General features: G+C 45.2%; 1 protein-coding gene and 1 long non-coding RNA gene across 5 annotated transcripts in view; one reads left to right on the plus strand and one right to left on the minus strand.

Moving 5' to 3' along the window:
- Positions 1-27,776, plus strand: part of RAPGEF4 (Rap guanine nucleotide exchange factor 4) — a 321,086-nt gene that overhangs the window by 273,859 nt on the left and 19,451 nt on the right. For 3 of the 4 annotated variants that reach the window (XR_007134020.1, XM_047772897.1, XM_047772895.1), the window contains exons 18-27: positions 5,320-5,470; positions 7,210-7,298; positions 8,260-8,290; positions 8,514-8,592; positions 10,154-10,300; positions 12,725-12,822; positions 18,931-19,056; positions 19,459-19,637; positions 22,677-22,767; positions 26,526-26,576. Coding sequence is in view for 3 of the 4 variants with exons in the window: in XM_047772897.1 (XP_047628853.1) it covers positions 5,320-5,470; positions 7,210-7,298; positions 8,260-8,290; positions 8,514-8,592; positions 10,154-10,300; positions 12,725-12,822; positions 18,931-19,056; positions 19,459-19,637; positions 22,677-22,767; positions 26,526-26,576 (1,042 nt within the window). In the remaining variant the exon portion in view is untranslated. Of the gene's footprint in view, positions 1-5,319; positions 5,471-7,209; positions 7,299-8,259; positions 8,291-8,513; positions 8,593-10,153; positions 10,301-12,724; positions 12,823-18,930; positions 19,057-19,458; positions 19,638-22,676; positions 22,768-26,525; positions 26,577-27,776 lie in introns of those variants that run through there. The other variant, XM_047772898.1, reaches the window with a different exon arrangement.
- LOC125123292 (uncharacterized) lies at positions 21,999-25,603 on the minus strand. Its single transcript, XR_007134021.1, has 2 exons — positions 25,500-25,603; positions 21,999-25,409 (listed from the first exon to the last, which is right to left on the minus strand). It is a non-coding gene; the product is annotated as an uncharacterized LOC125123292 (long non-coding RNA).

Raw genomic sequence — 27,776 nt, forward strand, 5'->3', positions numbered from 1 at the left:
ATGCTAGTCAGATTTGTTTCCATTGAGCCATGACAGGAACTCCCATGGCTGCATTTTTGACATGACATTGAGACAAGGGACCTGATGGGGTGTTCTTTATTCCTTGGCTGCTATCTGAAGGGAATATAGTTTTTTTTCCTCTCCCCTTCTTTTTTTGTAGGAGTTAAATAAAATCTAAAAATTATATAAATATTCTGAAAGCCTGGGGAGATTTTTATGGGGATAGAGAGAAACCCCAGCACCTCCCCTATAGCCATTTCAGGTATAATCAATTACATATAAAGTTTTATCTGTGTCCCCTAAGAATCTGACACAGTAGGCTGTTGAGGAATGGAATGATGTGTTGCCTGTAGAGGGTTCAAATATTGAACATGTGCCTGGATTTGGCTACAAAAGTACCATCACTCCCAAATCCATCTTAGTAAACAAACACCTGGAAGGGAAAAGCAAGACTTGATGAAACAAATCCCCTTTTTTTTGCAGAGGCAAAGATACTTAATTTCCATGAGGAAAAAAGAGAGAAAGCCTTTTCCTAGTCCCTCTAGATTTCATCCTTTGTAGCTCCTAGGGGGGCTGTGGAGTTAATATGTGAAGAGTGGGGAGCACTTGGCCCTTTGTTTAGGAACTGGACATGTTGAGTCAGGTCTAGGACACTAGGAACTTCAGCAAAAAATTAAAGAGGGAAGGAAGGATGAAAGAGGGAAAAAAGAAATCTCTTTCCCATTAGGATTTCTGCTTATCAGGTGTAATTACTTTTCTTTAAAAATTTTTATTGTTATTTCCCCCAACACACATTTTTTTCCCAGTGTACAGCATGGGGACCCAATTACACATACGTGTATACATAATTTTTTTCTCCCATTGTCATGCTGCGTTGTAAGTATCTAGACATAGTTTTCAGTGCTACATAGCAGGATCCCATTGTAAATCCATTCCATGAGCAATAGTTTGCATCCGTTGACCCCAAGCTCCCAATCCCTCCCAGTCTTTCCCCTCTCCCCCTGGGCAACCACAAGTCTATTCTCCAAGTCCCTTATTTTCTTTTCGGTGGAAAGGTTCATTTGTGCTATATATTAGATACCAGATATGAGTGATATCATATGGTATTTGTCTTTCTCTTTCTGACTTATTTCACTCAGTATGAGAGTCTCTGGTTCCATCCATGTTGCTGCAAATGGCATTATGTCATCTTTTTATGGCTGAGTAGTATTCCATTGTGTATATATACCACATCTTCCTAATCCAATCATCTGTCGATGGACATTTGGGTTGTTTCCAGCTCTTGGCTATTGTGAAGAGAGCTGCAATGAACACGTGGGCGCATGTGTCTTTTTCAAGGAAAGTTTTGTCTGGATATATGCCCAAGAGTGGGATTGCTGGGTCACATGGTAGTTCTATGTATAGATTTCTAAGGTACCTCCATACTGTTCTTCATAGTAGCTGTACCAGCTTACATTCCCACCAACAGTGCAGGAGGGTTCCCTTTTCTCCACACCCACTCCAGCATTTGTTATTTGTGGACTTATTAATGATGGCCATTCTGACTGGTGTGAGGTGGTATCTCATGGTAGTTTTGATTTGCATTTCTCTAATAATCAGGGGTGGTGAGCATTTTTTCATGTGCTTGTTGGTCATGTGTATATCTTCTTTGAAGAAATGTCTATTCAGGTCTTTTGCCCATTTTTCCATTGGATTGTTGGCTTTTTTGCTGTTGAGTTGTATAAATTGCTTGTATATTCTAGAGATTAAGCCCTTGTCAGTTGCATCATTTGAAACTATTTTCTCCCATTCGGTAAGTTGTCTTTTTGTTTTCTTTTTGGTTTCCTTTGCTGTGCAAAAGCTTGTCAATTTGATAGGTCCCATTGGTTTATTTTTGCTTTTATTTCTGTTGCTTTGGGAGACTGACCTGAGAAAATATTCATAAGGTTGCTGTCAGAGAATATTTTGCCTATGTTCTCTTCCAGGAGTTTGATGGTGTCTTGTCTTATATTTAAGTCTTTAAGCCATTTTGAGTTTATTTTTGTGCATGGTGTGAGGGTGTGTTCTAGTTTCATTGCTTTGCATGCAGCTGTCCAGGTTTCCCAGCAATTCTTGCTGAATAGACGTTCTTTTTCCCATTTTATGCTCTTGCCTTTGTCAAAGATTAATTGACCATAGGTGTCAGGGTTTATTTCTGGGTTCTTTATTCTGTTCCATTGGTCTGTATGGTTTTTTTTTTTTTTTGGTACCAGTACCACACTGTTTTGATGACTGTGGCTTTGTAATATTGCTTGAAGGCTGGGAGAGTTATGCCTCCTGCTTGATTTTTGTTTCTCAGGATTGCTTTGGCGATTCCAGGTTTTTTGTGGTTCCATATAAATGTTTGGATTGTTTGTTCTAGTTCTGTGAAAAATGTCATGGGTAATTTGATAGGGATTGCATTGAATCTGTAGATTGCTTTGGGTAGTATGGCCATTTTTACAATATTGATTTTTCCAATCCAGGAACATGGAATATCTTTCCATTTCTTTACATCTTCTTTAATTTCCTTGATTGATGTTTTATGGTTCTCAGCATATAAGTCCTTTACCTCCTCAGTCAGGTGTATTCCCAGGTATTTGATTTTTTGTGGTGCAGTGTTCTGTAATCCTTTTCTAATATTTTATTGTTAGTAAACAGAAATGTAAACTGATTTCTGAATGTTAATCTTATATCCTGCTACTTTGTTGAATTTGTTGATCAGTTCTAGTTTTTGGGTTGAGTCCTTCAGATTTTCTATGTATAGTATCATGTCATCTGCATACAGTGACAGTTTTATCTCTGCTCTTCCTATTTGGATGTCTTTTATTTCTTTTGTTTGTCTGATTGCTGTGGCTAGGACTTCCAATCCTATGTTGAACAGCAGTGGTGAGAGTGAACATCCCTGTCTTGTTCCAGATTTTAGTGGGAAGGCTTTTAATTTTTCTCCATTGAGTATTGTATTTGCTGTGGGTTTGTCATAAATGGCTTTGATTATGTTAAGGAATGTTCCCTCTATACCCACTTTGGCGAGAGTTTTAACACCAATGTATAGTCACTAAACACCAATGTATAGTCACTATAGCCACTGTTAGGGGCTGTGGAGGTGGTGATAATGAAAAAAGCCCTGTCTGGATTTGTATAAGTCCTGCCATTTACTCACTGAACAAATGGATCTCCTCTCTGACCCTCGGTGTCCTCATCTATAAATATTGACCCTTCCCTGTTTGTGGAGAGCATTACACCATCATGTAAGCATATTGAGCTTATTTGTTATAAACTATAAAGCTCGACCCACATTTGAATTGTTCGTCATGTTAATCCTTCCAATTGCATGTTTCATCTTTTATTGTAGACATAAGACAGATTTCCCCAGCAGGCGAGAAGACAAGAAAAATCTTTGTCCTGACCCACAGAGACAGTGACAGTTTAGTCATCCCTGCTAGGGTTCTATAGATTAGGCACAAGTGTGCAGCTGATGTCTCTGGATCCAACACTCAAGTATTTGTATTGCTTGAGTCCAAGTCAGAATAACCTTGAAAGTTAGAATTATATCCACTTGCTAGCAACTTGATGTTTCAAACCATCTCGGCCTCATACAAGTAAGAGGGACCCTCCCTCCCTCTCCCTATTTCTCTTTCTCCTCCTCTCTCCCCACTTCTCTCCCTCACTGACTTGCGAGTTGAACCAGTACATATTTTTCAATCAGTCAAGAATTACTCATTTGGTACCCACCAAGTGCCTGGCTATGCTGCTGCCCTAAAAAGAGAGTCTTAAAATGTCGTGCCCAGCATTGCAATTCTGAAAGAAAAACTGAGTTATGTGTGCATAAAAGCAAGAGACCCAAGGGTTAATCAGAAAAGAAATAATTTTCGCATAAAATGATCTTTCTTCCCTTTTTTATTGTAAGCTCAAAGAGAACTGTAGCAATACAGGTTGAGCAATTTTCTTTTTTATGAATCCCGTGCTCAATTTATGAAGGCCATTTTGCAAGCCATTTACATGCAGTAAACCTTTGCTTTAAGGTTCTGTCATTTACCTTGATCATAATTATTTATAGTCCCTTTAGAAAAGGCCCTTGACTGGTTTAGCTTCCAGGCACAGCACTGCCACAGGACAGTTTTCTTCAGTGCCTTTCAAGTCATGGTCGTAGGCCAAGACATGCCCAGTCTTGTCGCCAGGTATGAGGCGTGGGGGTATCGTGTAATGGCGAATAAACTAGTTGGAATTAGGAGTCTTGGATTCAAAACCAGCTCTACACTCTTACCATGTAATCCTGGCCAGTAATGCTCCTTTACTGTCGGTTTGTTCACTTGTAGAAAGGAGAGATGCTCTCATCACAAGACTATCAAGCAGGGCTTAACTGAGGTCCTCTATGTGCAAGTTACTCTATGTGTAAGTTATAAAGAGGAAATGATTGTATGAATGAATTGTCTATAATATGAATTACTGTAAATTGCTGAAAAAGGAATGGTTTGCCTAATCTAAAATCTTTCTTGGGCACACACTCTTTTTCCTACTGTAATCCACGGAAGAATATAAACTGAGAGCAGGGGCCTTTACCAGACATATACAGCAGACAATCGAGTATCTGTTGTCTTAATGGATAAAATCCTACATAGATGTCATTGTGCTGGGTGTGGTACAGAATCCAAGAAAAATATTATCCCAAGCCTCAAGGAGTTTATAGTTAAGATGACTAGCCATCAATGCAGAAAAAGCCATTATGAGTTATGAAGGGATGGTATAAAAACTGTGTCTGAGTCCCTCCCCAGTAGATAGATACAGCAGGACCCTTTCCTCATCCTGACCCTGGGTGAGTTTATTCACCTCCAGCCGCATGTGCTTCCCCTGTGCTCTCTGTATCAGTCTCAGTTCCCGCAGGACTGGACGCCCACATGGAAGGGTTTAACTGAAGTGCGTATAACAAAGGATTACAGAGAAGTGTGCAGAACTGTGGGACCCAATAAGAGGTGGTGAGACACCCAGAGACAAGCAACAGCGGGGAGCATTACCACCCCTAGAAGTGGAGGGCAGGCGGGGAATGTGATGAGAGCCAAGCTCGGCACAACCAGTCCTTGTCAACACACAAGTCCAAGTAGAGCCATCCAAGTCTAACTCCCTGGGCAGCTATCAAGGCAGAGTCAGCTGGGTTTGTATGCATTGGGTCCAGCACCTTTAGGCAGGTGAGGATTTTCTGGAGGGGCTAAGGAGGGAATTCCATCTGTCCAAAAGGCTGGCTTTCTGAAGCTGGGATCTGTCCCTCTGCCTTTGGAAGTAGCAAAGTGAAATGGCTAAATGTCTTCCTTGACTCCTCGGCACTTACCACGCACAGCCTTCACAAGGTACAGAACAAGAGAAAATGGATTACGCCCTCAACAATAAGAGGCGAGTCATCCGCCTGGTCTTGCAGTGGGCTGCCATGTATGGAGATGTCCTACAAGAGGATGATGTGGCCATGGCTTTCCTGGAGGTACGTGGGGGTCATCCCTTCCAAGAATGCCTCTTTGGCCGATGGTGCGGGGACTGCCCATAGGCATGGCAGCTGGCCTGGAGAGGCTCTAACTGAAAATTCAGGACTTTGTTGACATGTTCCTTCATCAGAAAGGTACTGTAAGAAAAGTAAAGAAAAGCATCGTCCATTGTCCTGCCACCCTAATTCAATACCTGGTCGTAGCATGCTAATGTATTTTCATTTGCCTTTGCCTTTGTTGTATTTTCTCCAGTTGTAATCAGACAGTACCCATCATTTTACAGGCTACTTTTTCCACTTTAAGAATTTTTCCATGTCAGTAGATTCCTTCTACTGACATGTCAGTAGAGTCTTTCTAATAAACATGTTTAATGCCCTTCGAGTAGCTAAGCCACAAATATATGTATTTCCATACTGCTGAATATTTACATCATTTCCATTTTCACCTTCCTAGGATAACAGTGGAATGAACATTTTTTGGTGCAAATAGGTCCATCCTATAAGTGGGATTACTAGATGAATTGGTAGATGGTAGATACTTTTAAGTAGAGTGAAGCAGGTAACTTTACTAAGGAATTCCTGGGACCATGAGGAATAGATCTGAAAGGGATATGATTTACTTCATAGCCACTGCTTTAAGTTGAATTTCCCTTTTCCCTCCCATGGGTCCAGTCCTGTGCTGCAGCATCAACCTGGACAGTGAATCCTTGATGACGCACTCTGTCCTCCAAGACTGAGTTGAGAACCTTAACTCTGTGCGGGCAAAAGGCAATGCAGCTTCTACTTCAAACTTTATCAGTCTATGTGTTCAAGAACGAGTTACCCAAAAGACATGCCCTCCCTCTCTCCTTTTCAATGACATCACTTGGCAGGCAGAGAGGTGAGGCTGGGAGGAAAGGTGGATGATGAGAGTCCCTCAAGGCTGTGGAATGAAGGATTTTGAAAATGTAGAGGAATAACATGAGCTTTGATCAGATGTGAAGTCAGGACTTCGATCCACTGCATTGAGTAAAGGACCATTGTGCAGATGAGCCAAGGTGGTGGTGGTGAAGCGGCCACTGCTGCTGCACAAAGCAGGGTACAGCTGCTGCTCGGTGGGTGGGTCCATTCCCAGGACATCGGTGAAGAGTCCTGAGCTGGTGGCACAAACTCAGCAAAACTTCAGTGCAGAGCTGAAGACCCCATGCCTGTGTTTTTACCACCAACAGTTAACCACAACTAGTGATAAATATTAAAGAATACATGCTAAAATAGTGTTCAAAATATTAAAATTTCCCTTAAAAATATTGATGTGAAAAAAAAGTGCTCTGGAAACTATAAAATAACCTATTGCAGAACGTTGCATTGCATTGCCTTTCATATAAATATCATATAAATAGTTTACTCGCAATTTGAAAAATTGTTTTTGAATTTATTGTGGTAGACTATCTCCAACACAAAACTTGCTATTTTAACCACTCTTAAGCCTTCAATGCAGTGGCATTCATTACATTCACAAGGTAATGTAACCATCACCACCACTGGTTTCCGAGATTTTTTTCTCACTTTCAATTTGGAATTTAAACATGCTGTAACATTTTTATTTTTTCTTTTCTTTTTTTTTGGTCCCCAATCCATGAAACCACTGTCTGGAGATGCTAGTGAGGCAGATGACATAGGGACCCATCTTTGTTGCTCTCTATAGAACTATGTACCTTTTGCAGTTCTTGTTAAAAGCCTGTGACCTTTGCCAATTACAGGAGTTTTATGTGTCTGTATCAGATGACGCCCGGATGATTGCTGCCCTCAAGGAGCAACTGCCCGAGTTGGAGAAGACTGTCAAGCAAATGTAAGGAAGGGCTTGGCTTTGGGGTGTGCTTTCATCAAGTAAGTGCCTGCTACCTCTCAGTCACACCATCTTCCAACAAGGCCCTTGCTCCCCACCCGAGAAGGGAAAGCTGATCTTTCAACAGCCACTCAGTGTTCTGATTTGTGTGGTCTGGGCCTCAAGGAAAGGGAGTATAATCAGGCCAGATAAACCAAAGGTAACTTCTGCTCAGCTACCTTCTGTGGTGGATGACTACCAAAAGAAAGCCTGACTGACTTCACTTAGTATGAGAGTCTCTGGTTCCATCCATGTTGCTGCAGATGGCACTATCTTGTTCTTTTTCGTGGCTGAGTAGTATTCCATTGTGTATATATACTCCATCTTCTTAATCCAATCATCTGCCAATGGACATTTAGGGTGTTTCCATGTCTTGGCTATTGCGAATAGTGCTGCTATAAGGGAACAAATAAAAATCATTATAAAATTAAAAGAAAGCCTGGGAGCCAACATCCACCTTGGGTCCCTTTGGTTCAAGGCAGTGAAACCAGTAATAAAGTGGTCAGTGGCATTTAAAGAAAGTTTGAGAATTACTTATATGGGAAACTCTCTTTCTCTACCAAAGCTGTTGATGGTGAATATTTGTGTCCTCTTGGTGGAAGCAGAGAAGGTTTTTACATGCCGTTCTTTGAGCCATTGATTAAACACTAGAGAGAGTGTGCGCTACTAGGTAGACTGTGAGAGCTAGAAATCCTGATGGTTCACATCCATTCCACCAGAGACCTGCCTGTGGCAAGAGCTGACCTCTTAGCTGTCTCCTCTGTGCTTAGGCCTCTCGGGATTCAAATGAGGAGGTTCATACTGCCTCCTGAAGGAACACGGTGCTTTTATTTTCTAAGAGAAGATTAAAGTTATATACAAATGCAGCCATTTAAAATGGTAGTACCGACAGTATTAAACAATGTGCTTTCTCTATTTTTCATAGTTCAGAAGATGCAAAGGCTCCACAAAAGAAGGTAAGTGGCAGGGGTTAGAATTCTCTAATTGTCAGTGCCCAGTAGAATGACAGGTCTCTAGACATTTTATATTGCATTAAGCACAAGTGATGTTTTGTAAATACAAAGTGTGTTTTTGTCATTTCTTGACTCTGACTGCTTCTCAAGTGTGTGTCCTCCGAGCTGCAAATGTGCATCTGTCATTCTCCCCTTGTGATAGTTGCTGCTGTTTTTATTTCCACAGCACAAAGTTCTTTTGCAACAGTTCAACACAGGCGATGAAAGAGCCCAGAAGCGCCAGCCCATCCGCGGCTCTGATGAAGGTGAGAATTTTCTTCCACCTCACGGTCGTGTAGATTATTTAAAGTCAGAATAACATCTTCTTCCTGGGAATCATCCCCTTGGACCCACAGAACAGCTTCTCTTGGCTGTCCCTTTGCACTCCAAATGGTTTGCTTGGAGGTGCATTCCAGTTATTTATGTTCTTGAACTCTGTGGCTGGAGCTGAAGTGCTCACATTTCACTGATTCGGCCCCACCCCCACTGCCACCTTTCCTTGATGGAAAGATTATCTCAGGGATCCATTGTTCAGGTGGGAGGAGGGTGGCTGGTACGTTGCAGATGCCTTGGAGGTGAAGCAGCGGGGTCACCTGTAAAGCAGGGTTTCTGCCCCGGGACCATGCCCTGGCCCTGGGACAACCTTGTTAGAGCCATCAGGGAGGTAGAGATGCTGGCTGTTAACTGTTTGCTTGGATAAGATTTTTCCAAAGAAAATAAAATTAATAATAATGATCAAATCTTCATTTTAAGCCACAGATGACTCTTGTAATTTAGGAGAATTTGGGAGTACCCCAGATTCAAGAATTACAGTAGCTGGAATTGCTTCCAGGATTTGGGTGTTGAGAGGTGAACCTGTAAATGCCATCTGTGGGTCTGCTGAGCTCAACTTCTGAGCTCTGTGGCCCGGCCTCAGAGTGTACAAACCAGCGAACAAAGGAACGGGAATGTCGGTGAACGTTCACGGCCTCTGGCAGAAGCACTCCCATGTGCAGGGGTGTCGATGTTGGTGCCCCGCCACTGCACCAGGCAATAAGAATCTCCTGGTCAACCTACAGCACAATGCTTCCTGTATGGTAAAAAAGAAAGGCTCACAGGAGTTCCCCTTGTGGCTCAGTGGTAATGAACCTGACCAGTATCCATGAGGATGCAGTTTCAATCCCTGGCCTCACTCAGTGGGCCGGGGATCCAGTGTTGCCATGAGCTGGGGTGCAGGTCACAGATGCAGCTCCAATTTGACCCTTAGCTTGGGAACTTAAAAACAAACAAATAAAAAAAAGGCTCGCAGACAAGGGCCGACCCAGAAAATTGCCTTAGACATACTTCTCATTTTTTCCCATGACTTATGTGTGGGTTTTTCACAAATAGCTGTTATGGTGTTTTTAAACTGGGGGTGGCAGCCATGGTCTGTTCTTAGACCAATGCCAAGGTAAGGAGTTTTGGAAGGGGCAGCATAGGCATAGATGAGTACAGATCAATACAAACCATAAAGGAGTTCCCATCGTGGCACATCGGAAACTGACTAGGAATGTGACTAGGAACCATGAGGTTGCAGGTTCAATCCTTGGCCTCACTCCGTGGGTTAAGGATCCCGCGTGTGGTGTAGGCCAGCAACTGTTGCTCCGACAAGACCCCTAGCCTGGGAACCTCCATATGCTGTGCATGTGGCCCTAAAAAAAAATAATACCAAAAAAAAAAAAAATACAAAGCGTAAGAATGGCTCGATGATGCAAGGTTTGGAGGATGTCCAGACACTGTGCAGAGCTTATGGTTTTCTTTAAGAACTCCCGAAACCAACTTACCATATCACAGCCGTCTTCCCAACAGTGCTGTTTAAAGTCTATTGCATGGACCACACCTACACAACCATCCGGGTGCCCGTGGCCGCCTCGGTGAAGGAAGTCCTCAGCGCAGTTGCCGACAAACTCGGCTCTGGGGAAGGCCTGATCATCGTCAAGATGAGTTCTGGAGGAGGTAACAGGCTTGCGCAAAACAGTGTCTACCCCGTCCAAACACAATCCTGCCAGGAGTTAGCGTGGCCCTTCCAGGCTGGTCCAAAGGGACAAATTCGTGCTGAGTGCGCTCCTGAAAATAATAGAAATAAACGTGGAAATGTGGTTAGAGGCGGACTGGGCTGGTGGCTCACATCCCCATCCTGTAGGTACCCACTCGGAGGCAGAAAGAGGTCATCTGTCTAAGCAGCTGGAACTGAGGTCTCTGGTGTGGGTGTCAGCCTGGAGTTCTTTTCCTAGAAGCCCTAAGCAAAAAAGCTTAGGGCGGTAATAACCTATCCTGGAAAGTCATCTGAAAAGTAATACACATATCCGTGTGTATCTGAATCACTTTGCTGTACACCTGAAATAACACAACATGATAAATCAGCTGTTCTTCAATTTTGTAAAAAGCTTAAGATCTTGGAGGCCCTGAGAGGGCACCTGGCTTTTCTAGCTAAAGGTCATGGGTTTTCACAAGGCTGAAGCTGGTTCTCTTCAGCTGATAGCGCTTTCTGCCTTCCCCAGTCGAAAGGGCAGGACCTCAGCTCACCAGGCGAGATGAGGAGTATTTTCCCTCACGGCATTACTTGACTCCTCTGTGTTCTCCCGAAAAGTCATTTACTCACTCCTCATGTAATTCACTGGCCACTTAGTGTGGCTGTGTTGGGAGACGTTGTGTTGGACCCAGCCTATGCCCTCAAGTTGCTCGCAGGCTGGTGAGGAGAGAGACACTATATAAACAAGTACAGTCCACGCAGGAAAGAGTCGCGGCAGGGTCTCGGGTCTGTGTGCGTGGCAGCGGCAGCCTGGAGGAGGGAGCCAGGAGGCTGACTTACCCAGTTAGGATCTGATGGTCCTTGGAGGATCCTTCAGGATCAGGTGAGCCATTTCCACCATGTTTGAAGGCAAGCGATTCCACTGATGCAGGATTTTTAAGTGCATCTTGGGATTCCCAAGACAACCTCTTCCATTTCTGGGCCTGGCACATACCACTCACGACGTCTGCCTGCCACAGCCCTTCTGACCCATTCTTCCCGTAGCTATCCCAGGGCCTCCTTCACCTCCTTCAGGTCTCCCTCCAGATGCCACTGTCTCTTCCTTCCTTTGATTCCCTTTCTAAAACTACAACTCTCTTGGAGTTCCTGTCGTGGCTCAGTGGTTAATGAATCCGACTAGGAACCATGAGGTTGCGGGTTCCATCCCTGGCCTCGCCCAGTGGGTTACGGATCTGGCGTTGCCGTGAGCTGTGGTGTAGGTCACAGACGCGGCTCGGATCCCAAGCTGCTGTGGCTCTGGCGAAGGCCAGTAGCTACAGCTCCAATTAGACCCCTAGCCTGGAAACCTCCATATGTCGCAGGTGCAGCCCTAGAAAAGACAAAAAGTCCAAAAAATAAACAAATAAATGCGTAAAACTACAACTCTCTCCCCCTTACACGTACTTCAGAGCCTCCTTCCCTGCTGTATTGTTTCCTCCTCCTCACCGGCTTACCCTCTGATACATTGTCACTGTCTGCACCCCTCACTATGACACAAGCTCTTTTTGGACTGGGGCTTTTTTCTGTATTGTTCCCTTCTGTATCCTCCATGCCTAAGTGTCCAGCATATAGTAAATGCTAACGAAAGATCGGATGAATTAATTTTTTGAACACAGGAGGCTTAATCTAGGTAATGCAGTTGCCCTCCAAATTAGGGGACGACCGCGTTGCTGTGGCTGTGGCGTAGGCCGGCAGCTGCAGCTCCGATTCGACCCCTAGCCTAGGAGCCTCCACATGCTGCAGGTGTAACCGTAAAAAGAAAAAAGGGGGGATAAAAAGCTATAGAAACCCAAAACATATTTGTAAAGCTGCTGTTACCATTTTACCAGTGTTGAAATGTGTTCTACTGGACAACTTTTGCTAATTTTTATGACAGGTTTTATATTGTACCTATAACTGCTGTGGTTTCGTGAAATTGTTGCTGATCATAAAACAAAAAAATATTAGGAGATGAGTGAAAAAAATAGTAATAAATTTTACATCTAAAGATATATGGGTGCTCAGAATCCACCCAAGTTTTCTAAAAGTCGTGTTTCTATCTCCAGAGTGCTGCCACCTGGAAGCGTAACTTGCTTTTTTGTTTGTTTTTAAATAGCAAGTGTGGTTTTTATATGCTGACCTGGGTGAAGTGACCCTCGGGTATTTCCATTCCTGTTTCGTGGTCATTTCTGATGGCATCCTGAGTGTCGTATGCCTGAGTGAATCCCGGGTCTTTTTTATTCAGTGGGTCCCTCCACTGCTGTATTTTATGCAGTCACTCCACGTGTCCCAGTTAATTCACCAAGCTGGCAATTTGTTGGTGTGATTAGGGCAGTGCAGCACGTCTCAGATGCATTTAATAGGCAATCTCATGCTTTTTATGTTCACAGAAAAGGTGGTGCTCAAACCTAATGATGTTTCAGTATTTACGACGCTCACCATTAATGGACGCCTGTTTGCTTGCCCGCGAGAGCAATTCGATTCACTGGTAGGTGTGAATGGCCTCCTCAGAGTAGTATCAGCAATCAGAAAAACTTGTCCAGTGCTTAATTTTGCCGTCACATTGAACCTTTACCAAACAATCTTCAGCGCTGCCGATCTTTTTCTTTTCTGTGGTCTATTAGCTAAGCCTCAGATGTTCATTTGAGATGCTTGGAGCTCTAGATTTTCCTTGGTGGAAATTAGCCAAGTAGCAAGCACCACTGTTGGGGCCTAATAATTCAGCTTTCAGAACTCTTTGTAATAATCCGCCTCCTTGAAATGCCCCCATTTTAAATATTCATATTAAAAATCTGAATGCTTAGTGGCCAGGGTAGAAATGATTTTTTTTTTAAGACAGGGTATTTCAGTTTTTCGTCCTCCTTAGGCGATGAAGAAATGCATTAAGGGAGTTCCCATCATGGCGCAGTGGTTAACGAATCCAACTAGGAACCATGAGGTTTCGGGTTCGGTCCCTGGCCTTGCTCAGTGGGTTAAGGATCTGGCATTGCCGTGAGCTGTGGTTGTAGGTCACAGACATGGCTCGGATCCTGCGTTGCTGTGGCTGTGGAGTAGGCCAGTGGCTACAGCCCCTATTAGACCCCTAGCCTGGGAACCTCCATATGCTGTGGGAAGCGGCCCTAGAAAAAGCAAAAAAAGACCAAAAAAAAAAGAATGGCTAGATAGGATGGTGGCATTCAGGTCAGAATATGAAAGACAAAGCTAGAAAGTTTGCATCTCCACCTGAGTGGAGGTTTGGAATCTGAAGGCGCTGGCCTGAGGATTTGCATGCTTGCCAGGCCAGAGTCTGCCTTGAGTTCACTGCGCCCAGGCGATGTTCAAGGCAATGCCTTGTGATGGTGCCAGGCAGAGCCTGGGCACAGGTGGTCACCTGAACGTGGTGAATTTACAGGACCCAAAAACCTCTAACAGGAGTTCCTGTCATGGCTCAGCAGTGAACGAACCCCACCAGGATCCACGAGGACGCGGAGTCCGTCCCTGGCCTCACTCAGTGGGTTAAAGATCCAGCATTGCCAAGAACTGTGGTGTAGGTCGCAGACACGGCTCACATCCTGTGTTGCTGTGGCTGTGGTGTAGGCCGGCGGCTACAGCTCTGATTTGACCCCTAGCCTGGGAATCTCCATATGCCACGGGAAGCGGCCCTAGAAAAGGCAAAAAGACAAAAAGAAAAAAGAAAAAAAGAAATGCATTAAGGCAGAGCCACCCTCCAGTCCAAGGAAAAGGCTGTTTCCTGGAAGTGCTCTCTCCATCTTGCGTAGGGAGTATCAGAGGCCCCCCCGTCTTCCCTAAGTCTCCAAAACACTTGTTCGTAGCCCCGCACAGCTCTGTGAATCGAGGCTGAATCAGCCATGCCAATAAGGGCCTTGCCCTCTCTCCTTTATGCAGCTGGTAGAGTTCCTTTCTATTTCTCCTACAAAAGTTAGGCATGGAAGTGAGTAGCTATTAGAGGACCTTAGCCTGTGGGACCAGTTCAGACGATAGAAACCTAGTTTTTTCCATCTTTAGACACACAGGTCTTCTTTACCAAGACAAGTGCAACGCAGGCACTAGAGGGAAAGTTGCATCGCATTTCAGGAGGAGTGTTCAGACATAAGTGATGCATGAATACGTTCAGTTTAATCAGATCAGCGCCTTGGACATTGTTGAGCCTGTTTAGCCTCGACATCATTCCAGCCTCCTCCTGGTTTGGGGACAGCTCTCTGTGCCCCGAAGCGCAGTGGCATGAATTTGTAACATCTTGAATTCACCTGGAAGGGAACGTCGCAAGCAGGGTGCTGGTTCTCCCGGTGCTCCCTTGTGCATCCAGCCCAGGAGCACCCTGGCCTCCCTCAACCACCACTGCTGTACGAGCCTAGTCTGCTCACAGTCCCTTCCATGTATTGTGCACCATCAACATTCACTGCTCTCTGAAAAATAAATATTTCCCGACCTTGAGGAATTGGGAGGGAATGGAGTAAATGAGCCCTATCACCCTCTCTTGGAAGCAAAAGCCATCAGCAGCCCGTTTACCCCTAGACCCCGACCGACCCGACTGACTGACTGGAGGTGCTGCATGATGTGCTGGCCTCACAGGGCTCGGGCTTCCCTTGCCAGCTGGCTCCTGGCCACAGCCTCCCATGTCTTGTAGAGACGGAGAGTGTGGACTGTCTCCAGCGCCCTGGGGGGCAGATACTAACTTTTTAAGCCTCTGTTTATTTGTGCACAATCCTGCAGTCTTATGTGCTCTTGGTCCTTGATATCTTCCATTTTAAGGCCTGAGGAATTGCAAGGCATTAACTTTGCAGCAAAAACCCGGGACATGAACGTAAGCCTCACTTCCTCCTTATCGGTGCCCTGCGCTCACTGGGCTGCCGGTTACACCGTCACACTGAGGACCGGTCAAGCCTTACCTGCCTCACAAAACTGAATGCTTTCTAACGAGGTCTTTGAGGACAGCCCTTCTAGGAAAAGCCAGACACAGGATGACTCTGCAGGACAGATTGTTGGCCAAACCTTTGATCCATCAACACATACGTGAGCAGTGCTAGCTTCTGTGTGATGCTAGACAGGTGTCCTGGATCCTCTGTCCTTACAACAGTTACCGTCCAGTTGGGAGATGAAATGAACACAAACAGCCTAGAACAGAACAAAACGGTAGGGCTTAGATTCTAGAGCTTGACTCTCTTGACATTTTAAGCATAAATGTTAGTACAGAGCAGCTTATAGTAAATCGAACACCACTGTACTGTAATTTCATTCTACTTTCATCCATTCACTGGTTCCTCAGTTTGTTGTTTGTTTGTTATTTGTAGGGCCTATACCATATCATTCTAGGCATTCTGGATGATTGTGGCTCGATAATGGTCCTGAAGATGAATCCTAGTACCTCAGGGAGCTCTCTGTATAGTGTGGGACGCCAGAGGGTCATAAGCACCCTGTGTGACAGATGCCGTTGCAGAGCTAGGCACAGGGGTATGGGAGCACAGGAGGAAGAGGATGCCAGGGTGGCAGCTTGCTTGAGCCATCTCTTTGTCATAATCAGCACATCCTTTACTGTCTCAGTTTCCTCATCTGGAAAACGGGAGGGTAACAGTGCTCGTCTCCCAGTCTCCGCCATCCAGGCTTAACAGAGAAATCTGCTCTCAAAAAGAGCAGAGAGAGAGACACTGCAGGAATCCCGTGCCTCTGTGTAAGCGCTTTTCAGATCTGTCTGTGCAGTGCAGACCCTACATACGACCTGCTGCGCTTCATCTGTAGGAAATTTCTACAGGGATCTCTCTGAGACAATGATCCGAGGAACTGCTTCCTGTGGAGCCCACGGTCAGCTTGTAAATTCCCCACCTCAGATGGAGGAGCCCTCTGTGCTGCTCGGATTGCCTCTCTGGTGGTTTATGGAGGGAAGGGGTTAGCCTGCACTTTGCTTGGTGAACTCTGTTCACTCCAACAGGGGTTTCTGGGTTTCTCTCAAAAGGGATTTAGGATGCTCTGACTAAAATGACCAGCATCCATGGCTGAAATAATTTTATGGTATCTTCTCTGTAGTTCTCTGGTTAATTTAATCCCCTCTATGAGAAGCCGTAAACCTCAAGGGAAAGAGATAAGGAGTCAGGCTGAGGAGAGAGCAAACCCCAGAAGCAGAGTGAGAGGGCAGGTCCACAGCAGAGCAAAGGGGCTGTGTTCACGGTAGCACAGGCAAGAGAAGGCAGACTGCAGAGACCCAGTCAGAGCCTCAGAGAGTCCTCGCACCAAGCATTTAAAAGCTCCTCCTGCGTTTCTAGCGGAGACCTACCCTGCTTGAAACCATTCTCCTTACTTGACCGTCAGCTTCAGGTCTGTTCCCTAAGTTTTAAACCTTTGGAATGGAGTTCCCATCGTGGCGCAGTGGTTAACAAATCCAACTAGGAACCATGAGGTTTCGGGTTCAATCCCTGGCCTCGCTCAGTGGGTTAAGGATCCGACATTGCTGTGAGCTGTGGTGTAGGTCACAGACGGGGCTCGGATTTGGCATTGCTGAGGCTGTGGTGTAGGCCAGTGGCTACAGCTCCAATTAGACCCCTAGCCTGGGAACCTCCATATGCCATGGGAAGCGGCCCTAAAAAGACAAAAAAAAAAATTAAACCTTTGGAATAACAGTTTTTCTGTGCCCTGCTTAGAGGGAATCAGAAGCAGGTATTAGCTCGTGCATCTGGTGCCGAGCTTGTGAGCCTTCCTGTGCCTCTGCATTGATGCAGCACAGCTAGGAAGGGAGCTAACCTTGGAGGGGCTGGCAGGAGCCTCCTCTGTGCTGGACACTGTGCTTCACTGAAATTATTTCCGTCCAATTCTTTAACAAGCCAGGGTACGAGCTCCTGGGGCCCCACCTCATCAGAACTAGAAACAGACAGTCAAGAGCTTAGGGAACTGATCCCAGTCCATGTAGTTAAATCGAGGTTTACATTGCGAGTCTGTTGCTCTCTAAAGCTGGTGCTAACCAACCTGGTCTGTTACAAAACCCTAACTCCCCATCTGGTACTCAAGGACTTGCTAAAGCTGTTCAGACTGTCCATTTGGTGCCCCTGAGCTCTCTGCTCCTGCCAAGCAAGTCCCATGACAGTGTCCCCGCCTTTGTGCTCTCATGCTCAACTTCAGCCTATGACAGACCATCGTGGGTACTCGGGAAATCTCGCCATTCTAAACCTGCCCAGTTTTGTCTGTTTGTTTGATCGTTTAAAACACCCAGCCTCTTTCTCCAAGAACCTCTTCAGGTCACACATTCATGTGAAATGCCTACTAACTCTCCAAAAGCCCATTCATGTTTCCTCATCTGTTTCTCCACGTCTCTGGGAAACAGGTGTTTGTTGACACTTCTGTCTGTCCCTTTATACGTGCAAATGAATGCCAGCAGCTGACTCCTTATTGATGTGCAGTGCCATCCTTGCTGATTGGGGCTGACTCCTCTTTTAAACTGCAAATGTTCAGGTGCCCAGAATGCGGTGGGCACTTATAGAATGTAAAGGTTATGGGTAATGATGCTAATGATGATGGTGATAGAATGTGAATGATATTAGCACTTCCAACCTAAATATGGAATATTAAATATGTTTAGCATATTGGGAAAATTCTTTCATGTGACTTTTGCAACTTGAAATATTACAGATCAGTTGGTATTAACATACATAAGTTTCTAATAGATATAAATTGTTCATCTTATTAAGGAAAAGCACCATAACACATTTGTCATAAAATAAAAATAAGATGGAAAGAAAATCTTGACCAGGGGTCATCTAGATAGTAGCAGAGTTTAGTTTTCTTTTTCTTTCTTTTTTTTTTTTTTTTTGCTTTTTAGGGCCGCACCCAGGGCATATGGAGATTCCCACGCTTGGGGTCTAATCAGAGCTACAACTGCCAGCCTACACCACAGCCACACCACCACCAGATCTGAGCTGTGTCTGCAACCTACATCACAGCTCACGACAACGCTGGATCCTTAACCCAATGAGGGAGGCCAGGGATCAACCCTGAAATCTCATGGTTCCTAGTCAGATTCGTTCCTGCTGAGCCACGATGGGAGCTCCCAGTTTTCTACTGCCTAACCTAAAACAGCCTGACCATATGACTATCATTCCTAGCTCAGAAAGTGGAGGAGTTGGACAGCACAGATAATCACAGAGCTCCCTCTCACCAGCCCCTGCAATAGTAAGCAGCATTGTAGCTAAACACCCAAAACCACCATGCCAGCACCTGCTTTGGAATAGTTTCAGTGGGAAATAAGGGAAAAAGTCCCCAAGAACTTCTTACATATTTACCAGGGGAAAGGAGTTGTTTCCAGGAAGCTCCCAGGCCCACGCAGAAGAGACCCTCCATGGGTCAGCCTTTTCTGAATCTTATTTGCCATGGTCCACGTTTTTCAGTAGGTGGGATTGGTTAGAGTGATGGTGCTGACACTAAAGATGGCACTGAAGCAAGCGAGCATTAAGAGCAAAGGCATCTTTCTCCTCTGGGTAAAATCAAACTTTGTAGACATTCCTGAAAGCGTCTCCAGAATCCTTTCCCATCAGAAACTCCTTAGAGCATTTAGCTTATCTGTTCTGAGATTCTGTTTTGAGATTCTGATTTACTTTTGCATTATTATTCATAGACTCCCTTGCCAGAACAGGAGGGCCCAACTGTTGGAACAGTGGGAACTTTTGAACTGATGAGCTCCAAAGATCTGGCATACCAGATGACAATTTATGATTGGGAACTCTTCAACTGTGTGCACGAGGTAAGGTGCTCTATTTAAGAGCATTGAGTCGTAGGTACCATAGCAATTCTGGATGCAGCCTGCAAATGTTAATGCATGCTGTGACGTGGAAACTATAATATTTTTAGCATTGAGTTTATTAATAAAGTCTGTTTATGAAGTCTTTGAGCGGTAAAGAAAAATCTTAATAATTTACAGTAAGCTCTGTCTTTCTGAGTATATTAAGCCAATAGCACCTAGTCTGCAGTTACAGCTTCAACAAGCCTCACTGAGCCCTTCAGATCTTCCAAGTTCAAATTGAAACCCAGTCAGTGATTGTATTCACATGTATTGACCAATATTGATTTGTCGTGTCAAAGAGAAAAGCTGAGCTGTTGTTTTGATTTAAAAACAAAGATGTGACATTGTTTTCCTCTCTTCTAGCTGGAACTAATCTATCACACATTTGGAAGGCATCATTTTAAAAAGACCACAGCGAACTTGGATTTGTTCCTGAGGAGGTTTAATGAAATTCAGTTTTGGGTTGTCACTGAGATTTGCCTTTGTTCCCAGCCCAGCAAGCGTGTTCAGCTCTTAAAAAAATTCATTAAGATAGCAGCCCAGTAAGTATCAGCTTGGAGAGAGAAAAATGTTTGAGCTGAGTTTTCATTCTGTCCCCTTAGATTATACCTTAAAGAGAAAAGTGAGAGATAAAATCTCCTCATGCACCGGGACCAACCTCAGGGGCTTAAGAAGCACTGAACTCTTGTGAAACAGGTGGTCTGTCTAGCTTTTGACATCAATGTGTAAATGTTTTTGTCTTTTTAGGGCTGCACTCTAGGCATACGGAGTTTCCCAGGCTAGGGGTTGAATCAGAGCTACAGCTGCTGGCCTACACCTCGGCCACAGCTACATAGGATCCGAGCCACGTCTTCGACCTACACCACACCTCACGGCAGTGCCAGATCCTTAACCCGCTGAGCAAGGCCAGGGATTGAACCCGCGTCCTCACGAATACTAGTCAGATTGGTTTCCACTGAGCCACAGGAACGCCACCAGTATGTAAATTAACATCTTAGAGCACTGATATTCAAGTTAAACTTGTGACCTCTTTTTGTTCTGAACTAGTCAGACTTTGTGCCTCCTTCAGTTTAAATGAGTCTTTTGGCAAAGTTCTGCTGTACAAAGTTTGTTTTAAAAGGCTGGGCGAGTCGAGGTCAAACATGACACGTTCTCGCCAGTAGAGGGCAGTAGGAACATGCATGTGGCAGGGCATCCAACTCAGCCAGGATAAAAATCAGTAAAATGCATAAAGGCAAGCTAACCTGGTTCATGGAAATCATCTCCAAAAACATCGGAAAAAGCAAGCATCTTACAAACATTCTATTTAACAGCACTTCATGGGAAACAATTTATTTACCACAGGGGCCAGTTAGATTTCTCCCTGACATGAATGTAATCTTCTCTTGCTATTTAGATATGCCTGACAACCTCCTGTTTACTTCCATGTTTTGGGTATCACCACAATGCTAAAAATAAAAGGCTAAATGCGGCTTGTGGCTGGGAGACTTCTTTCCTTTCTAAATGCACGGAGCTCCAGCCCAGGAAGGTGGGGAGCACAAGTGACCCCAGTTAGGCAGCTTTCCTGAGCCAAATAGTTTAGATCTCATACAGAGTCTGAGCTCCAGAGCTAAACAAAGAAGCAAACACCGCTTGATGTCTTACACATATCAGCTTGCCAAAAGCCTTGAGTTATCCTGCCAAAAGTTTGGGGGTTCAACAGAAGATCCAAATCCCTCCGATTTAAATGCTGGCATCTCTTAATTTGGAAGAGCTGCCTTTTCAAAGAAAGGTTTGGTAAAGTGTTGCTTCTGCATTTCTAGTTGAGCTCCTTTCCCCAGGAGACTAACGGGCTTGTTGCAAGGGACAAATGCCTTGGTGTGTATGGACGTTGTGATAGTCTGTCTTCCCTGTTACAAGAAGCACACTGTCCCCTCCCCTGGCGGTGCTAAGTGCAACAAGGGGAGCAGGGATGAAGTCTGCACATGGACGTGGAGATCAGAGAAGCTTTGGGGACCCAGTCCTGCAATTTTATAGAGCAACCAAGGAGAGCCTTTCAAACATACAGGAATTTTTTTCTAATGTTTTTGCCTTTCTTAGCTCTCTTCCTTCTGATTATGGGTGGATGTGGCCGTCAGAATATATTGGTTTAAGTTATTTAACCATTATTTAAGCTGCGCTGTCCTGCAGTGGAATTCTTTACACAACCCAGCTGGAAAAGATTGTAGACTCAGAAAGCAGGATCTACACGAATGACCTCTAAACCTAGTGGCAGTTCGCGTATTTTGTGTGATATTTTTAGAGAACCTCAATATATTCCATTGAAGCTCCTTGACCTGCCCAGAACGTTGAGAAGTTGGGGGTCCAAATGTGAGCCTCACCTTTTACAGGTGAGAAGACTGAGGCATAAAGGTGTCCTGACTTACCTAGGGTGATAAAAGTTATTTACTTGATAGCCGTGACCAGAGCCGTGAGCAGAAGGCAGGGCTGTGGCCTTTCATGATCACACCCAAAGGACAGACACAAATGTGTCCTGACCACTCACTGGCTACAGCCCAGGGGCTCTGAAATTGCCCTCAGCCCCTGACTTGAGAGCTACCACCCTGCAGAGAGTGAGGTCCCCGCTTGCTTCCTCACCGGTGCAGGAGATGCTCCATAGCTTCTCTAAATCCGTTTTCCCCTTTCCACACAGCCCATGTAAGGATCACTCACTGCTGCCTCTGCGAGGAGAACACAAGCAGCAAATGCAACAATTAGCCTTTTGCAAAAATGCTAATCCAGACAAGATTTAATTATGATGTAGTCAACTTAGATAATCATATTGATTTGTGGTAAAGGATTTGCACTCGTTGCAAAATGAATTCTTCTTTCCCGTTGCAAGAAGCTGGTATGAAGAAGTTGAAGATTCTTTTTTTTTTTTTTGCATTTACCTGGGCTAAACATTTCATTCTAATTAAGAACTTTTGGTCTTGTCCCACAATATTCTTATTCCCAAATATATATCCATAAAAGCAAAGAGTGGCCAAAATACAGGTTCAAAATGATCAGCTTCATCAACACTGCTAAAACACAGAGCGAGTAACGTTATTTGGGGTCAGCTGTTGAGGTTACTAGCTGTATACGGGTCATGATTTGTACAGTGATATTTGTTCAACAAATCAGAAGCATTTGCATGGCAGGTGGAAGTTCAGTGTGATCTCCTTGGGCCTGGGGTGTCCAGTTTCAGGCTGGAAGTCTGAAAGCCTCCAAGGACATTTTGCTTCCTCTCTTCAGATCCCCTGAGATGTTTCCTTCCAAGTCCAGCAAGGTTTTATCGCTTTGGGGTTACAGTAACAATCCCCAGGGTCGGTGTCTTTAAATTTCCTTCTCAAAACCTGCACCGATGGCCAATACCATCACCTTTCTAAAACTGCAATGAGAAATCAAACAGCAGAACACGGTCACCCAAGTGGAAACTTTTATAATGCATTAAATCTATCATTGCCTGTTCTCGTAAAGGAGTCCTGACGAATATTAATGACCATCAGAAAATAGAACCCTAATTTTTTTTTATCTCACTCAAAAGTGACATTTTCTCCCAACATGTGCCTCTTGTGTTTCAGCTGTAAGGAGTACAAAAATCTGAATTCCTTTTTTGCCATCGTCATGGGACTAAGTAATGTTGCTGTGAGCCGCTTGGCACTAACGTGGGAGGTAAGCTTCCGCTGCGATCCAGCTGTGACTTTTGCCTTAAGAATTAAAAACGGAGGCTCACCGGGGTGCTTTTTTTAATAGAAATAGCACACACTTGTACAGCAGTGGGAAAGGTGGGACACTTGGAGGGAGGTGACCTGTCTCCTTTTGCCTCAGCATGTGAATTGTAAAAGGTATTGTCCTTTGGTGTCTGGGGGTGGGGGTGGGGGAGGGGGTCTTAGCTTCTTGGTAAATAAGATGTAAATAAAAATAAGCTGAGAATCAACAGCGTTGCTTGGATGACTTCAGAGGTTTTGCTTATACGTCCTGTTGTTCTCTGGAAGGTCTGCTTCTTGCTGTTGAAAGAAGCCTTATCTGTAATTAAGCGAGGACAGAAGATCCCTTTGTATCCAGGTAGTCACTTTGCTCCTGGGAGAATGAGCCAGCAGGCCGACTGTGTGGCCCAGCTCAGTACCCATACCAAGTATCTCTTAACCACCTTTCAGACCTCTCTGTGTATGGAGAGAGGAACAAGAGTTGGTTAGAATTCGCTTTGGTGCTAAAGTTACGCAGGTGTGTTGTGAATTTCTGTAGCCAATATTAGTGGTTTGTGGCTAGTTGGTTATTTGTGCTAGAGAACATCCTTATTTTCCATTAGCTAAGTACTCAAACTATGCCTGACCCCTTACATGCGGTCTATAGTCAAAGAAATACTAATCTCTAATAGAACATACACACCAAAATAGACTCGTACTAAAAATAAAAAAGTATGTGTAAGTGGGACACAAAAAGAGGGCAGGGAGGAGGTAACAGAGACTTCATTTGCAGTGATGCTTTAAAAAGCCACCAAAGGCAGCTGTTTGCTTCTCCCAATGTTTTCCTTGAAATAGGTCCTTTCCGGCTTCCCTCTTGAAATTGTTTTCTTTCCCTGTTCCTCCTCAGTGTTTGCACTGTTGACAGGACAGGTCCTCACACGTCCTTCTGTCTTGGGTTTCTCTGAAGATTCCAGGCAGATGCAGCACACAGCAGCTCATCCCCTGAATATAGGAATGAGGGAACGGGTGAGGCCTGCATGCCACGTGGCTGGGTCATCTTCCAGCTAGAAAAAGCTGCCGCTGCCAATAAAATCTAAGCCATGAGGCCAGGGGGCAGCCTCCCCTTCTTGGAGCCCACGGCTCTTGGAATCTTAGGAGACCGAGGTTCCCTCTCAAAGAGTCTGCTTTCCCCAACCTGGTTTCGGCTTTTAACCCTCTCGCTGAATCCACAGGGTTTGGTTGGGAAAAACAAAGAAGGTATAAAACCTCATGGGGTCCAGGAAGCAGCCAGACATTAAGGCTGTAGCATGGGGGAGCGCTCCCAGAGTCCCCTTTCCTGGCCGAAAGAGAAAAACCAGAGGCTGCCTGGGGGAGGGAAAGAGTTCTCTGGCCAGCCCTTCATTCCTCAGGGAGGAGGAAGGAGGAGCACTTGGGCCTGGGAGCTTGTGTTTCCATCCTTGCGTGTTGCTGAAAGGAGAAGAGTCCCCTTTCATCACCTATAAGCCTTTATCTCTAGAGGCAAAATGTAACTGAATCATCTGTAGGAAGCGCTGTCCTTCATAAGCGTCTTTGCTTTGGTGTATCTACCTGTTCTGGCCGAGCCCCTCCCACGTGCTTCTCGCACGAGTTGAGTGAGTGGCAGGATGGCAGCAGGAGCAGCGTGAGAAATGGGGCCTGCCCTCTGGGAAGCAGAGAACACGTGTGAGACAGTCAATGAACAAAACGGAAAACAGAGGGAAGCCACGTGGCAAAGGGAATGGCTGGACATGGAGGGGAAAGACCCATTTGAGAGAAAGCCAGAGGGAGTGAGACCTCGGAGCCAAGTTTCTTGGCCTTGATGGTGTTGACATGTTGGGCAGGAGCCCTCTTTGTTGGGGGGGGGGGGGAGGGGCTGTTCTGAGCCACATGGGAGGCTTAGCAGCATCCCTGGCCTCCGCCTACTATAGACCAAGAGCACCTCTCACCCCACCCACCCTGATCTGGGCAATAAATGTCTGCAGATATAACCAAACATCCCCAGGTGGGGGGGGGGGGAGGTGCAAAATTGCCCCCAGTGGAGGACCCCTGCTCTGGGAGCATGGGGTGCAGATAGATAATAGTCTTAAGACCATGTTATACTATAGGCTCTCCTGCCTTTGACCCAAAAGCCAGCTAAGGAAAGAATGAGAGACCCAACCAAAAATGTCATTCGCTCCTCACTTTTAAAGTGGTCTGTGTTCCCAGAAAGTCACCACCTAGCGTGGTGGTTTGGACACTCCATGGGGCATGAGACCCCTGCATCCCGTGGCACCCATCCCAGCCTGCCCTTTCCCCTCAAGCAAGGAGACTAGGTTTCCCTGAGAGCCAGAGAGGTGGTAGGACAATGAGTTTAGAGATGATGAGGAGACCAGTTCCCAGAAACAAAAGAAAACGTCTCACAGCATTCCAAGGGGGATATGACAGACCCATTCAGAGAAGGGAGAGGACTGTTTGGTGGATGGCAGAAGTCTGATTGGTGAGTCAGCGGGGATGGCAGACTTCGGTGTGAGAAGCAGAGCTGAGCCAGGTGTCCGGAGGCCCAGAGCTTGGACAGCACTTCCAGGGTCTTGGGATGAGAAACATATCACGCTGCTCTGTCTTGGTGTGGCTCTGTCAGAAGCGAAAAGTTCAAGTTTACGACAAGCTCAGGACCTAAGCGAAGTGAGAACCAATAGGATTGAAAGGTGATTCATTGCTGACCTCCTGGTGGAGATGTAAGGGGACAGTCAGTGGTGTGGAATCACTAAACCGAGGCGTTCCCATTGAGGCTCAGCGGTAGTGAACCCAACTGGTATCCATGAGGATGCGGGGTCCATCCTCGACCTTGTTCAGTAGGTTAAGAATCCAACATTGCCATGAGCTGTGGTGCAGGTTGGAGAGGCGGCTCAGATCTGGTGTTGCTGTGGCTGTGGGGTAGGCTGTAGCTCCGATTCAACCCCTAGCTGGGGTTTGACTTAAAAGACCAAAAAGAAGGAAGGAAGGGGGAGGAAAGGAGGAAAAGAAATGACTAAACTGAAAGAACTATCAATTTCTACATTATAACCAGGCAGAAAAACCCTAGGGGAAGAAATGCTTGTGTAGAAAAGCATAGCGCAAGTAAGAGGCAGGGGAAAGGAGGCAGGTGATGTGTATTCCAGGGGCTCCGACCATCATCAGCTGTGTGACTCTGGCATGTCATGTCATCTGTGAGCTTTCATTCCACCTATAAAACACAAGTTGAATCTGGTCACATATTTATTGTGTATTGTTTAGCAATGAACAAAACTGATAAAAAAAAAAATCCCTGTTCCCCTGTAGCTTACACTGGAAAGGAGGAGAAGGGATGAACTCAGTAGTTTCCAAAACCTTTAATCCTAACATTCTCTGGTCTAAATTCCTAACTGTGGGAATCAGAGTTTAAAACCGGGGGCGGCGGGGGGGGGGGGGGGGTTACCGCCAAACCACCTGTAGTCTGGGAATGCAGGCCTCTTTATGAATAATCGAGTTCAACAAACATTATAAAAGCAGTAAGACCAAAGCATTCATAGTCACGGTTCTACTAGGTTATTAAGACTTTTAAAAGATGAGGTCTGCATGTTCCAGGAGATTATCTTCAAATGATAAGACAGATTTTGCCCGGACCTTAGAGATGTTTAAGAGCCCAAAGAAATATATTTCCCCTAGAAATGATACACATCGAGATAGTGAATCTGACATATGAGTGTGGCATTTTCCTTTCATTAACAGAAACTGCCAAGCAAGTTCAAGAAGTTCTATGCGGAGTTTGAAAGTTTAATGGTAAGTGACAGTGGCTCCTTTATTCTGTTCACTGTCTGCATTAATCCAATTTCTGATGAGCTGAATTGAAGTTCTCATTTCAGAAATTTTATCTGTCCTTGTATGACTTTAAGAAGTTTATGATCCCATTTTAGTGCTGCTAAAACAAGCATGTCTGACTAATGAATGGCACCCTCAGGTACTAACTTAAGGAGGACTTATGTCCCACATAAGGTCAATTTGTGTAACTAAGAAAAGCTGTATAATAGGATCCTTTCCATCTACCACAGGCCGGCGAGGGCTTGGAAGCTCCGTTTTCCTTGGCTTGCCAAAATTATTCTTCCCCATTGGCTGGGAGGTGTTAACGGACAGAAGAAGGGTGAGGGGGACTTGGCAGCAGTGACGGGAGGGTTTCAGAGATGGCAAGGCCAGGACTGGCTGTGCAGGGCAGCCAGGAGAGAGAGCTGGGCTCCTGGGGAGGAGCAGGTGCTTCCAGAGGAAGGTGTCTAGGGTTTGGGGCTTGTTGTACATTTCCTGTGGGCTCTCAAAGGGAATCTCCCCCCTTGAGCCCTAGAGGCATAGCTCCCTTGCTACCAAGAAAGGAAACAAAAAAGTCAATCACTTTCATGTCATATGGGAAGTTGTTTTAAAAGAAAAATTGGCTGGGGTAAAAATGTAATTGTAATGTATACATGTAAGGATAACCTGACCCCCTTGCTGTACAGTGGGAAAAAAATAATAATAAATAATTTTAAAAAAAAGATGAATATACTCTTGGATACAGCAAAAAAAAAAAAAAAAAATTGGGGCGTTCCCATCATGACGCAGTGGAAACGAATCTTACTAGGATCCAGGAGGTGGCGGGTTCGATTCCTGGCCTTGCTCAGTGGGTTAAGGATCCAGCATTGCTGTGAGCTGTGGTGCAGGTCAAGGATTTGACTCAGATCCTGAACTGCTGTGGCTGTGGTGTAGACTGGCAGCTGTAGCTCCGACTGGACCCCTAGCCCAGAAACCTCCATATGCCACGGGTGTGGCCCTAAAAAGCAATAGATAAATAAATAAATAAATGATTTTCTTTGGTAGCTACGCTTGATGCAATACTACCTGATTGGAGAGTTCCCATTGTGGCACAGTGGAAACGAATCCAATTAGGAACCTTGAGATTTCAGGTTAGATTCCTGGCCTCCCTCAGTGGGTTAAGGATCCGGCATTGCTGTGGCT

Source organism: Phacochoerus africanus, chromosome 3 (genome assembly GCF_016906955.1).
Source record: "Phacochoerus africanus isolate WHEZ1 chromosome 3, ROS_Pafr_v1, whole genome shotgun sequence".
NCBI classification, from domain to species: Eukaryota; Metazoa; Chordata; class Mammalia; order Artiodactyla; family Suidae; genus Phacochoerus; species Phacochoerus africanus.